The sequence below is a fragment of the Colossoma macropomum genome, unplaced genomic scaffold, assembly GCF_904425465.1.
Source record: "Colossoma macropomum unplaced genomic scaffold, Colossoma_macropomum, whole genome shotgun sequence".
Classification (NCBI taxonomy): Eukaryota; Metazoa; Chordata; class Actinopteri; order Characiformes; family Serrasalmidae; genus Colossoma; species Colossoma macropomum.
This window is the reverse complement of record NW_023494787.1, coordinates 22,386,820-22,399,562: the sequence shown is the minus strand read 5'-3', so window position 1 is coordinate 22,399,562 and position 12,743 is coordinate 22,386,820. Positions and strand designations below refer to the sequence as shown.

At 37.3% G+C, this 12,743-nt stretch overlaps 1 protein-coding gene across 3 annotated transcripts in view; it reads right to left on the bottom strand.

Moving 5' to 3' along the window:
• LOC118805574 (cytoplasmic dynein 1 intermediate chain 1) overlaps positions 1-12,743 on the bottom strand; it is an 81,832-nt gene that overhangs the window by 68,110 nt on the left and 979 nt on the right. Inside the window, exons 2-8 of one of the 3 annotated variants that reach the window (XM_036566460.1) lie at positions 11,755-11,868; positions 11,392-11,506; positions 9,505-9,592; positions 9,044-9,049; positions 6,665-6,709; positions 4,598-4,657; positions 2,593-2,708 (exon numbers count right to left, since the gene is read on the bottom strand). In XM_036566460.1, coding sequence (XP_036422353.1) covers positions 2,593-2,708; positions 4,598-4,657; positions 6,665-6,709; positions 9,044-9,049; positions 9,505-9,592; positions 11,392-11,506; positions 11,755-11,862 — 538 coding nt within the window. In that variant the 5' untranslated portion in view covers positions 11,863-11,868. The remainder of the gene's footprint in view (positions 1-2,592; positions 2,709-4,597; positions 4,658-6,664; positions 6,710-9,043; positions 9,050-9,504; positions 9,593-11,391; positions 11,507-11,754; positions 11,869-12,743) is intronic. The other 2 variants (XM_036566462.1, XM_036566461.1) reach the window with 2 other exon arrangements.

Genomic DNA, 12,743 nt, shown 5'->3' with positions numbered 1-12,743 from the left:
CAATTGCTGTTGATTTGCTGAATTTAACACTGGGAAAAAAAAACAAAACGGCCTGTGCAAATGGCACATTTTATATCATCGCTGTCCAATGAAAACCACATATCTCCATTTTTGTTGATTTTTAGTTTTCTACATCGTTTCAACTCATCAGCTGTCCTTTACATTGTGTAAAAATTTCATGATCAATGGACCAATAGAAATGCTTTAAAATCACTTGGAACAAAATCTCTTTATATTGACTTACATTGAAAAGTAAGAGTGTTTTTGCCTTCTACTGCAAAGTTAATATTTTGGAGATACTTGTTTTTCATTGGACAGTGACGATATGTTGTATTTTTCCATTATGTTGAAAATTTGTGTCAACTTATTTTCACGTAGAAAATCAACATAACATAATTTAACAAAATGCCAACGGGACACAGCATAACTACACGTAACTCATTGTGCTAAACAGCCAGTTGCCTCTTATTTTTGATGCAGCATTTTATTTGATTAATGTTATATAAATAGGCAACAAATTTTCATTTCAAATTTATTTTTCAATTCTTTATTTACAAATCTGCAAATTTGGCTCTAAAGAAATCAGAATCAGCCATAAAAATTCCTGATTGGTGCATCCCTAGAAACTAGATTTAAAAAAAAAAACAATGCATAAATTATGAAAAGTGTTTCTAAATATAACTGTATAATAAACGTATAACAACTGTAAACCTTGATATGTTTTAAGTTAAACCATTTGAGAAAATCTGATGCCTCAAATGAATTAAGTTTTGTTTTTTTTAGTTGATTGAAATTATACATGGAGTTGAATACATGAAAGATTTTAAGTTTAACAGACAAAAGCGCAACAAACTATATCACACCAACTTGAGTTTTTAAGTCCAAGTAATTACTACGTTATATATTTACCTTTCAAAACATTTACACTATATAAATAATCAGGTTTTTATGCAGAAGAAAACTCAGTGAAAAAGAGTTCACTCTTAAATGCTCTTTTGCCGGCCTTACAAAAGACTACTGAGTTGGCATGATTCTGATTACTAAGCAAAGACAAAACACATTCTCGGTTACAACTAAAACTTGTAAACTTATATTTAACCTACATCTAAAATGTGAAAGTGTTGTTTATGCGAAAACACCAAGGAGAAAAGGAAAAAAGGCGAATAAACAAATCATCTAACTCCCTAGGAATTCTGCTCCATACTCTCTTATTGCTTGAATAAGTTCTTCTTACAAAAAAGTAAGTACACTTCAATTTTTAACCAGACAGTACAAACAACATGCCTGGATTAAGTGATACCAACTAATTGTGAAAAATTAAGTCATTAAAACGTCATTATTTACACCCAAATAATGTCAGGGCTTTCAGTGATAAACTGTGTAACAACTGTATATAACACACCCCTCAGTCTCGTCTGAGGGCCTCTCATTTGACGTCTGGCTGGTCCTTTTTTCTGTTATGTATGAATTCTAAGGCCATTTGTGGTTTTTAGGGCTTATTTTATGAGGAGGCTGCACGTCAGGCACTTTTATTTATCTACTCAAAACCAAACTGTGTACTACACTCTTAAAAAAAGTAGTTCTTCAAGGGTTCTTATATAAAGGAAATGCTTATATCTACAACTGTAACAATTCAAAGAACCATTTTAATGCATAAATTGCTCTTTGCATGGTTGAATGATTCTTCTGTATGATGAAAAACCTGTTGTTCTTTAACAAACCTTTTTAAAAATAATCCAGTATAGCCCCAAAAAGGGCTCTGCTGTTTAGTCAAAGAACCTTTTTTGGTACTATATAGAACCCTTTTTGCTAAGACTGTATATAACTAGAGCTTTGTAGATTCAAGACATTTGTAAACTATAAAATATCAAAAATCAAATCAAATTTTGACCTCAGAATCAAAATTCATATCAAACCCAAAAACATTTGTCTAGTTACATCATAAGTACGAGGGCCTTAACTGATACACAGCACACGAGACGCTCTCTGCAGAAACGTGAAAGTAAAAGCGGTGACCCTCCCCATGAGATGCAGACACAATTCCAGGTGATGTCCTGATGATAGAAGCCATCTTGAATTACCCCAGCCTGCATCCACTTAACGGCCGTCTCAATGCCCTCACTGTTCTGTACTGCAGGCAGAGCCACTGATGGGCAGGCATCTCTTTTCAAAGAGGCATTCCCCTGGCTTTCCTCTCAGGAAATGGAGGCCACTGCTGGTCAAATGAATCTTAATCTGACCAGGTTTGAGCTCCTCAATGAAACCAGACAGCCAAAATGACAACCCACCTGACAGCAATGAAAATCAAAAGCGCTTCCCTCAGCAGACACTTTTAATTTCAAGAGCCGCACAAAGTTGTTTTACCATGAAGTCTTTATACATATGTTCAATCAAACACAGATATAAAAGTTACTCTCTGGTTTACTCTAGCTTAGAAACAAGAGCTACTAACACATTTTCACATCAATAGTTGATTACATCAGTTAAGAAGCAAAATAAAACCAGTAATAATCCACACGACCAGAAGCAATAATAACAGCTTTAGGCTACAGTGTCCATGTATGAAGAGCATAGAAATAAATAAAACTGTACCTTCAGACTGATGAGCTGCTAGAGGAGTCTGTGTCTCTTTAGAGTAAGAGACCACCTCTCTGGGCAAAAAATCCACCTGGGTTATCTTAGATGCCCCCAGCCTGTGCATCCTGCGTCTGGAATACAAATAAAACACACACACACATGTATACACACAACAACAGATTGTGGAGTCCATTCGAAACACCTGATCCTGTCCTAAACTCTCATTTAAAAGGAAATGCTGATGAAATGTTCAGCAATTTCTTTGCAAACAAATACAATAACACAATCAGTTTCACCTACCATAAAAAGTGACAGCTTGAATTTACTTGATCATTTCCACATTAATAAATATCATCATATTAACATAAGTACTGCAAACAGTAAGTAACCTGAAAGTCAACATTGAACTGATGTATTATGTCATCAAAGTTAATACAAAACTTCTTTTTCAACATTTCAAAATGCCAGCTACAATTTACACTGTCTACTAAATTCCATGACGAATGGACCAACAGAAATGACCCAAAAAGACTTAGAATATAATCTTGTTAAATTAAAGTTGTACTATGTAAGATATTTTTTACTAAAACTGAAAAAAGTAGCATTACTGAGTCCAATGAAAAGGATGCTAACATAAGACGTGTGCGCTGCTGCAATTCGCCCTGTGAAGAGTTTTTGGGTCGGATTGAAGTGGGAGTTTTGACCACATCATACATCTTTATGTATTAATGTCACACACACAGGCTCAAAAAGAAGGTATGGCTCGATGTTTAGGTTTCAAATTCAAAATCATCATCACACTGATGAAGACATTATGACAACAGCAGATAATTCACTTACATCCTTCACCAAGTTTTGACTGAGCTCTCTTTGAACACTCACTCAACTCACAGTCATCGGAACCACAACCCACTTCACAAAATGTTCTTTAGCACACTGTATGCAATTATAAATTTACACCACAGAAGTCTCCAAATCCCCAATTCATACATAGTGTAGCTTTAACTCACATTGAAAGTTAAGAATGTTTTTTCCCAGTCTTTTTTGGATATACAAGATATTGTTCTGACAGTCATCATTTTGATTAATGTGGAAATGATGCTCACATCTGAATCAATTCATTCTATGCATTACTTATTATAGTGTACATAACATGAAAAAGGTTTAGGCTGCACTCCTGCAGCACTGTGACTAGGATTAGTGAATACTGCGTATTTAAACAGAAGACCAACAAAAACTACAGTAATTCTAATTCTAGTGCTCATGTGTTGCACTCTGAGTGTTCCCTGCACCTGTACCGGCAGGGTACATCAATCAATGCCATACACAGCCCCTGGCAAACAGCTGGAGAGTAACCAGCTGAAAGCACTTAAACCTGACAAACTTAAAAAGAAGGAAAATGAGAAGGAGGGGGGCAAGGAAAAGACAGACAAAGAAAAAGAAATAAAAGGTCAGACAGGGAAAAGGCAAGACACACAGTGAGTACTGACTGTGAGTGACGGAAAAGAGAAAGAGAGAGAGAGAGAGAAAGAGAGAGAGACAGAAGGAAGAGAGAGAGAGAGAGACAGAAGGAAGGGAAAGCAACAAAGAAAAAGAGAGTGACAAAGTCAGAAAAAGAAAAAAGAATGAGAGTGAGGGGAACAGAGGGAGAAGGAGAGAGAAAGAAGAAGACAGAAAGAAAGAAAAGAGAGAAAGAATAAGAGAAAGAAAAAGCAATGGAGAAAGTAAAAGGAAGAGCAGGAGAGACAAGGAGAAAAAGAGACAGAGAGAGTGAGAGAGAGAAAGAGAGAGATAGAGAGAAAGAGAGAGAAAGAGAATGTAAAGAAAGAGAAAGAGAATGTAAAGAAAGAGAGAAAGAGAGAGAAAGAGAGGGAGAGAAGAAAAGAGGGAGAAAGTAAGAGAGCAAAAGTGAGAGAGAGCAAGCAAAAGAGAGACAGAGACAAAATGAGAGGCCATGACAAAAGAGAAACAGATGGGCTGAGAGAGGTGTAGAGGAAGAGAAAGAGGAGGGAGGAAGTACCCGAGCTCAGAGTCAGCCTGCAGCTGCAGAACAGAGGGGTCAGTGTCCCACTGCAGGGTCCTGGAGGGGGCAGCAGGGGGCGCCAGGAGGCCAGGAGGAGAGAACATGCATGATTAGCCTCACCAATAACACACAACACAAACACACACACACACAAGACCACATGCAGGAGAACAGTGAGACACAGAAACAGTCACATCAGCCCACACAGGAACACCGTCCGAATCACCAACAGTGCTGAGAGGAGTCGCGTGTTTGTTCACATATTCATGGTATTCATGTAGGATCTACAGGATGGTTTTCAGGTCTTTGAGAATGACCGCAGGGTTATGGAAACTTCCAGCAAATGGGGCTCATATAGTTCTGTTTAACAATATAACAGTATTGACAGCATGATGTAAATAATACACATTAAATGAAAACATGATTGCAATGTTAAAGTAAACAAAAACGCTCAGTATTACTGGAATGTACATCCACAGTCATATGGACAGTCCTCTGTTTTGCTACATGAATATGATTACAGAAATAAAAGTCACAATAAAAGGACAAAAAAGACAAAATGCAGAGGCTTTCATCTTTCATCATCATTCTTGAAAGATGGACATGCATGTATATAGATGCACTCATGGGAAGGTAAGGTAAAGTGCACATATATGAAGGCGAAAGTTTCATATATGACTACAGAAGAAAAAAAAAATGTGCAAAAGTCTTAGGCTCTGTGTTAACTGCAGTGTGTTAAAACTGCAGCTTTTGCAATTTGAAAACTGCACTCTCTTAAATTGCGATTTTGATATAAAAACAATTAATTTTCAGCCCTAAATTAAACAACTTATTCAACACTAAAATGAGATGCCTCTAATGAGGCCTTCCAATGGGCCCCGGTCATTTAAGGGTTCACACTCACAAAGACACGATTCTTTAGGGAAGCAAAAGCTCAAAGAACCCTTTTTTAAGAGTGTGGTTTGGTTAATCAATCCTTCAATAAACTGCATTGTGTGTTCTTGTGATGGATTTGAAAGTGATGTAATGACTGGAATGAACTAAGACATTTCTTATGTTTTACTGTATTTATGTTTGTATTTGTATATATTCTAGTTTTATATGGTGATTTTACTGACAAAAACAAACTTACTGCTGAGATAAATAGTTTTAGACAATTTAATTGGGTGCCTAAGATTTCTGCACAATACTGTGTGTATACCCCACGCTGTGATTAAGCGGTGTCTGCTTCTACTGTCATAAGCAAAAGTTTGGGTGCCCCCGGTCAAATTATGTATGGTTGATCTTCTAAGCAAAAATAAGTACACATCCTCTACAGAGAACACACTTCTGTACACTTTTATACACAATTACTGTTTACTTGCTGAATTTAAAGCGCATACATGGCCTGTGCAAAAGTTACATTTTATAATTCATGTTTTGTTTTTTCCAATACGTGAAACCCAGCAAAAAAAAAACAAAAAAAACTTTGGCAATCAAAATGTGCAGAAAATGCCACAATTGAGTGTGTTCCCTGTGGAGAATGTGTTAACTTATTTTTACTTAGAACATCAACAAAACATGTCGTTTGATGGGAAGTGTTCAAACTTTTACATACGACTGTATGTCCTTCAAGCATTTTAGCCCAAACTTGGACACAACACCTGCTAGTGGCCGACCATACAGGGACAAGTTTTGAAAGGGTAGTGTTGACCTTGTAAACTTTTGAGTAACCTTCAGTACAAGTCATGAGCATGCCTATTATTCCTTCACTAAAAGTGAGCACAGTCAAAAGGAAGTGTCAAACTGACACGCTGTTTTACTAGGAGGATGACACTTAAAAAAACTGGATTGTCATTCACGTTACGCTAAATGGCTCCGGTCTAACCATGCAAGAGGAATCGCTGTAGTCAAGGCTGGAGGTAACAGCAGGCATCAGGCAGTCACCCTGGGGGACACACTAAACTGCTCTGCTTTTCTTTCATCTGCCACTGAGATACAGTGAGCAGCAATGTTTGCATAGCAAAAGCAACCTGACGCAGAGCTAGTTTATATTCTCATATTTTCTGCTCTTCAGATACATACCTCTCATTGGCTGTGTCTGATTTGTACTTACTAATGCCACCTGCCCTAAGAGAGGACGAGAGTGATTTGGATTAAGGGTGGGTAATATGGCAAAAATGTAACACGATACTTGACATTTTTATAATATGTGATATGCATCATAATATTTAGATTTTCTGAGGCAAAAATAAACAATTTAAGAAAAAATATAGAAAAAATAGCTGGTAAAAATAAATGAATAATATAACAGCAAAATGGGCTGACATCCAAACTTGTTCCTGTGCAGTTTATGCCATTATTATACAGTGGTGGTCACTGTTCAAAGGCTTTCTGTAAACATGTATAAGTTGCTCTGCCATTTATCACAATTGTCATATTGTCCACCCTTAAGTTGGAGAAGGATAAATAATGGACTGCCAAGTAGCCAACACAGTGGACCATAAGGGAAATATGGCCAAAAAGAATTATTGGTCCACATGATGACATTTACATTCACAGTGATAGTTTTATATACTCACTATCATCACTTATACTCCACAAATTCACAGTACACTTTAATCATTCATGGCCCACCACAACATTACATTTTAGGCCCCCGGTTCTGAAGGTTTTAGCCTTCCACTAAAGTGGCTTTTAAATCCTGTCCTCCAGCACAGTAGTAGTGTGCGGGAAACATGCCCCCTGCAGAGAACAGATGACAGGGCCAAGCATGGCCATCATGTGTCACTCTATGCAGCAAGCCTGTATTATACAAGCTTAATTACAGGCCTGTCTGCTGAGTAGAGTACAAGCAGCCCCCTAACATCAGCTCTCACCTTACCACACAGCTCCTGCTCACTCTAAGAGTGCAGAAGGTTTGTTGAAAGAATGTCATTTATCACGTTATGTGATATATTACATGCACTACAGTTCAAAAGTGTGGAATCAATTCTGTCAATAATATAGAATCAATTGGCTGCAGATACATGCAAAAGCACTTTAATTTCCAGTCAAAATGGCCTTGAAGTCTTAGCCTCAGGAAGAAAGCAGAAAACAAATACTTAACAGAAAATTACACAGAAGCCTCAAACACTAAATATAACAGGTCTTTCAGTATTTAGTGTGTCCACTCTTTGCCATTATTAGAGCTGCCATTCTTTTCAGGAGACTTGCTTTCAGTTTTTTAAAGAAATCTGCAGGGATATTTTTCACACCTCCAAAGTTCAGTCTTAGACGTTGGCTGCATTTCCTGCTTCTTGACCTGTTGGTCCTTAAAACTTTACTCCACATCTCAGATGTTTAACTGCTTAACTGCTCTAATGAAAAATTTCTTTTTCTCAATAACAACTTCATGACAGCTACACATCTTTTCAGGTTCATAGCGTTGAGTTCTCACAGTGGAAGGATGGACAGACACATCTGTGGACTTTTTCAGGTCTGAAGTAAGAGTGAAGCTTGATTTTCTCCGCTCTCATAAAGATGAATGCTTTATGTACTGTTTATCTGATGGGGACAGTTTTGGTGACCTACCAGGACTTGCACAGTTGTTATGAGTTCCATTATTTCTTTTAATGTTTTGATCATTTTGAACTCCTTGGAAATATCTCTTGAAAAATTAACAACTTGTACTTAATGGCTGTTTTGACTGAAAATTGAATAAATCGAATGGGTGGTCTCTGACTTTTGCACAGAATAGTAAAAGTATAAAATTATTCTAATGTGCTAGTCCTGTTCACAAGCTTCAAATAATTAGTAGGAAACTGTAAGAAAAAATACAATTTTAGATGTGTCTAGAATGCTATATGTTATACATTTATAGATACATATTTCAAATGAATAAATATCAAGATCAATAACTTGAAAATAATACACTAAATAAATAATTGTTGTATTATTTATGATTTAATAATGTCTTGTCAATACTGAAATATAGAGTAAAATGTCTAAAATATTCTATAGCTCTATTTTTTTATTTATATCTACATTGTACACGTTATTATTATATATACAACGACAAAAGAGCATAATGTCAGGTGATTCCAAACTTTTGAACAGTAGGATAACTACTTTAATTAATGATGTTATGCATGTAAATAGTACAGCAAAACAAAAGTAATTACCACAGACTTCTAACTTCTATCGTGTTGTTATGACTGAGATTTCCTCTGGTTTTCTACTGCAGGATGCTCTCTGCATTATTATCAATACTCTGCTTAAGCAGTTTAAAGCCCAGCATCTGCAGTCAAACAGGTTGTTCTACATTCTGAAGCCTCATTGTCCCTTTGTGATTATGTCCCCATTAGAGCACCTCTGCCAGGGTCAACTCTAGGTGTCAACTGACAGTTGAGGAGATACAACATCCGAATCACAGAAACAACAACTACTGGACACACATTAAAAAACATTAACACTGGTTCTTACCTATATCTGTTGATGCAATTCAGAAAGACAGACAGTTAAAAGAGTCAGTTAAAAGAAAGTCTGAATAACATTATTTTTTAAACTGTGTTGATAATCTTTCAGAGAGCATCCTGGATGCTTTCTAAGATGATGTGATCTTTCCATTTTCATATCTATGGGCTATATCGTCCTATATGTCGTCAGGGTGTAGCATTGTATCTGACTAGTGTACTTATTTCTGCTTAAAACTCTGCTCTTTCATAGGCTAATACAATATCATGAAATTACTTTTCTGAATGTCATGAAATTAGATGATGGATTAGCATGAATATTCAGTCGTTTATAATGTAACATTAACTGATAAACCAAATAATGATAATGTTCTTTTAGAGTCATTAGATGTAATATTAAACCATCATTTATGTATTAGTTAGTGATGTAACTCCACACAGCATGATGTCTGTATGAGTTTAGAAACATACCTGCCTGCAGTGGCACCATCCACTGAGTCCTGACTGCCCGTCTCACTCGGCGTGCTCATTGACTTTGAAGGGGACATTTGCGTTGGGACTAAAACACATGAAATAATATACAGTTGTATGCAAAGGTTTGAATATTCCCGGTCAAAGTGCAGGTTTCATTGAAAAATAAGAAAATAAGCTAACTCATCCTCTAGGGAACAAACGTATAATTAATTCATATTAATTAATATTTTCAGCAAATTGTGCACAATTTCTATTAACCCATTAAAACCCCAGGCTTATTACATGCTAAACCTTATTATTCAGTAACTGCAGGGGCTTCAGTGCAAACTGGCTGAGCTATTCTTAGGTTATAAATGGAGATTCACTTGAAAGAGGCCCTGGATATTCTGTTGTAACTCCCGTTAGGATGAAGCAATCTGAACCAAAAAATACAGTACGTACCCTGATGTGTAATCGATTGCATTACATGCGATGCTGGAAGTGATCTCTGTTTTCTGCCAAACACATGAAGGGGTACAGGGTATGCACACGGAACGGAGGTTAAATGTCGCAACAGCTTTCTGGAGCTTATCTCATCGCTCCGACGCAGTAGCATCCCGGCTTGTTCGAAGCTCCATATACTGAGGAGCACATACTGAGGAGCATGTTGTTTTGTTCAGATTGCTTCGTCCTATCAAGAGTTATTACAGAATATTCGGGGCCTCTTTCGAGTGTATCTCCCTGTAAAAGTGTGTAATAAAACTTTAGGCCTGCTGGTGGGCCCTGGCCATTTAAGGGGTTCATTTGCTGAGTTTAACATAATAGAAAAAAAACAAAACAACAAATATAAATTGTGTCATATCTTTTGCACAGGCAACATTTTATGTTTTATTCTTTTCCAATATGTAAAATTCAGCAAATAAACCGTAATTGTGCATAAAAATGTGCAGACGTGTGTTCTCTGTAGAGGATGTATTAACTTATTTTCACTTCAAAATCAACAAAACATGTGATTTGACTGGGGCGTCCAAACAACTACAAACGACTTTAACATCAAACATCAGTTCTCATTTAAATGATCCGGAGCAGTTCTTAAGTAATATCAAATGTGTTTGATACCATGCCATGCATATATTATGGCCAGGTTTCAAGCAAAAATAATCATTGCTTTTCAAGGGATGCCAATTTTCAACTACGCTCTGTAATTCATCATTGGACAACTTTTCAACTTTGATTGGACAAGAAGCCTTCCCAAAATATACTTGGACTATGTCAACATTTCAAAAATCAGAACACATTACTAAACTAACCACCTATGCTTTTATGTCAACTGCTAAATCGTGTTTAGAGTGCCTGCCAAGCACCCTTGTAGTTTAGAGGAAGATCTTTCCACCAGGGGGCACTAGAGTCACATGGCTGTCCAAGAGCTGTAGTGCCTAACCTAATTACAAGCACCACATCTGCAAGCCACTAAACCTAATCCTACACATTTTTGCCTTTGCCATAGCAAAAGAATTGCCAGTCTGTGGTGTTTCAGGGTGAACTCTTAACTAATGCCTTAAAAGCCCATCTGCCATTATGCGGATGAACTCTGAACATCCAAATTCCGAAACTGACAGGCTTAACAATGCGGTGAGCCACTATTGACTTCAAACTAAATAAGTTAAAAAAGCAAGCAAAGCACAGCTAAACTGCAGAAGTCCAGGCCAACTCCCATCTAGAGTTAGCAAACGTTAATATTTGCTGAAATGTGCCTTGACTATAGAATGGAGTCGACCGCAGGCTGGTCCCATGCAGTGCGTCTGTGCAGATTGTTGTCGTGGGCTGCAAGTGGAGGGCTAGGCACTGTGCAGTAAGTTGTGAGAAGAAATACAGACTGACCGCTGAGTGAGGACTGTACCGTACCTAACGGAGGCTCAGGGGAGATTCCAATACTCTGGAGAAGTGCCTCAGTTTCACGACGCTTGCGGTCCAAATCAGAGTCTTCAGGAGCAATCTCTGCTTTCTGCTGCGTTTCTGACTGCGGATGGAGACATACATACACACTTACACATATAGCTCTTCACCAGCCAAACCAGCATATGTTGTATTTTGCATGCTGGTATGCTGGTCAACCAGCCTGACCATGCACCAGACCAGCATAAACCAGCTTAGACCAGCATGGAATTAATGCTGGTCTACATTGTTTTTTTCAGCAGGCATCTATGTTTGCTTTGCCACATCTTAAAGTGTTCAAATAGAGTACACTGACATGTTGTATGTCCTTACCTCTTTCTTCTTCTTCTCCTCCTCCTTTCTCTTTTTCTCCTCCCTGATTTGAGCTAGGCGCTGTTTCTTGCGCTCCAGCTCAGCTTTTAGGTCACTCTTGTCAGCCATTTTGTCCTGTCATGTTAACAAGGGAGCCACAGTAGAGAAAGAGTTTAGCATAGCTTGTGCCCTCATTTACATCACTCTGAAAAATGGATTTCCAAACTGAAAGACATTCCCAGATATTTACATGCTAATGCTTAAGCATTTTTGTTTACTGTTTCCTGTTTACCATGCACTGATTCTAATACAGTGATTTCAAATCTTTGGCGTGTGACTGATAGGACGCAGATTTAAAGGGGAACTCGATCAATGTTTCAAAATCTCTGCATAATTAAATGGTTAACATGTCAACAAAATCCTTCAGAGTGGTTTGGTGTGAAACGCTTTGTTCTAAAGAAACGATTCAGACATCTGAGGAGTTTAGCTCTAAAGAGTGGAGCTCTAAAAGCTCCCTCCCAGAAAGTTATTACATGAAATGGTTATGAATACACTGTCTGATGTCTGGGACGTTGTTTTGGGGTAAAGTTTTAGTCTAAAACAAATCTAATCAACTTATTTTAATCCATTCATGGTGGAGGCATACATGAAGAGTGTTCTAAACTGTCCCCGAAAAAAACTTTTTTTTTTTTTAATTTTAAGATTGACCATTATTTTACCAATATCAAAGATACATTAAAAAACTCAGAAGGCACGTGTAGGTTCACTGGTGGTTTTGGGTAGTAAATATAATGGCTATATTTGCATGGTAGATTGGAACTCCTGGTTCCTATCACCGCCGCTGTAAAGAAATCTGAGTCAAACCAATCTGAATGACGTCACGTCAAACCAATCTGAATGACTTTGTTTGCATCTCAACCATTGAATTACACAGAATTTTTGGAAAATTGGTGGAATTCCCCTTTAAGGACAGTTATTTACCCAGTAAAAGTATGACACAGCACATCTGC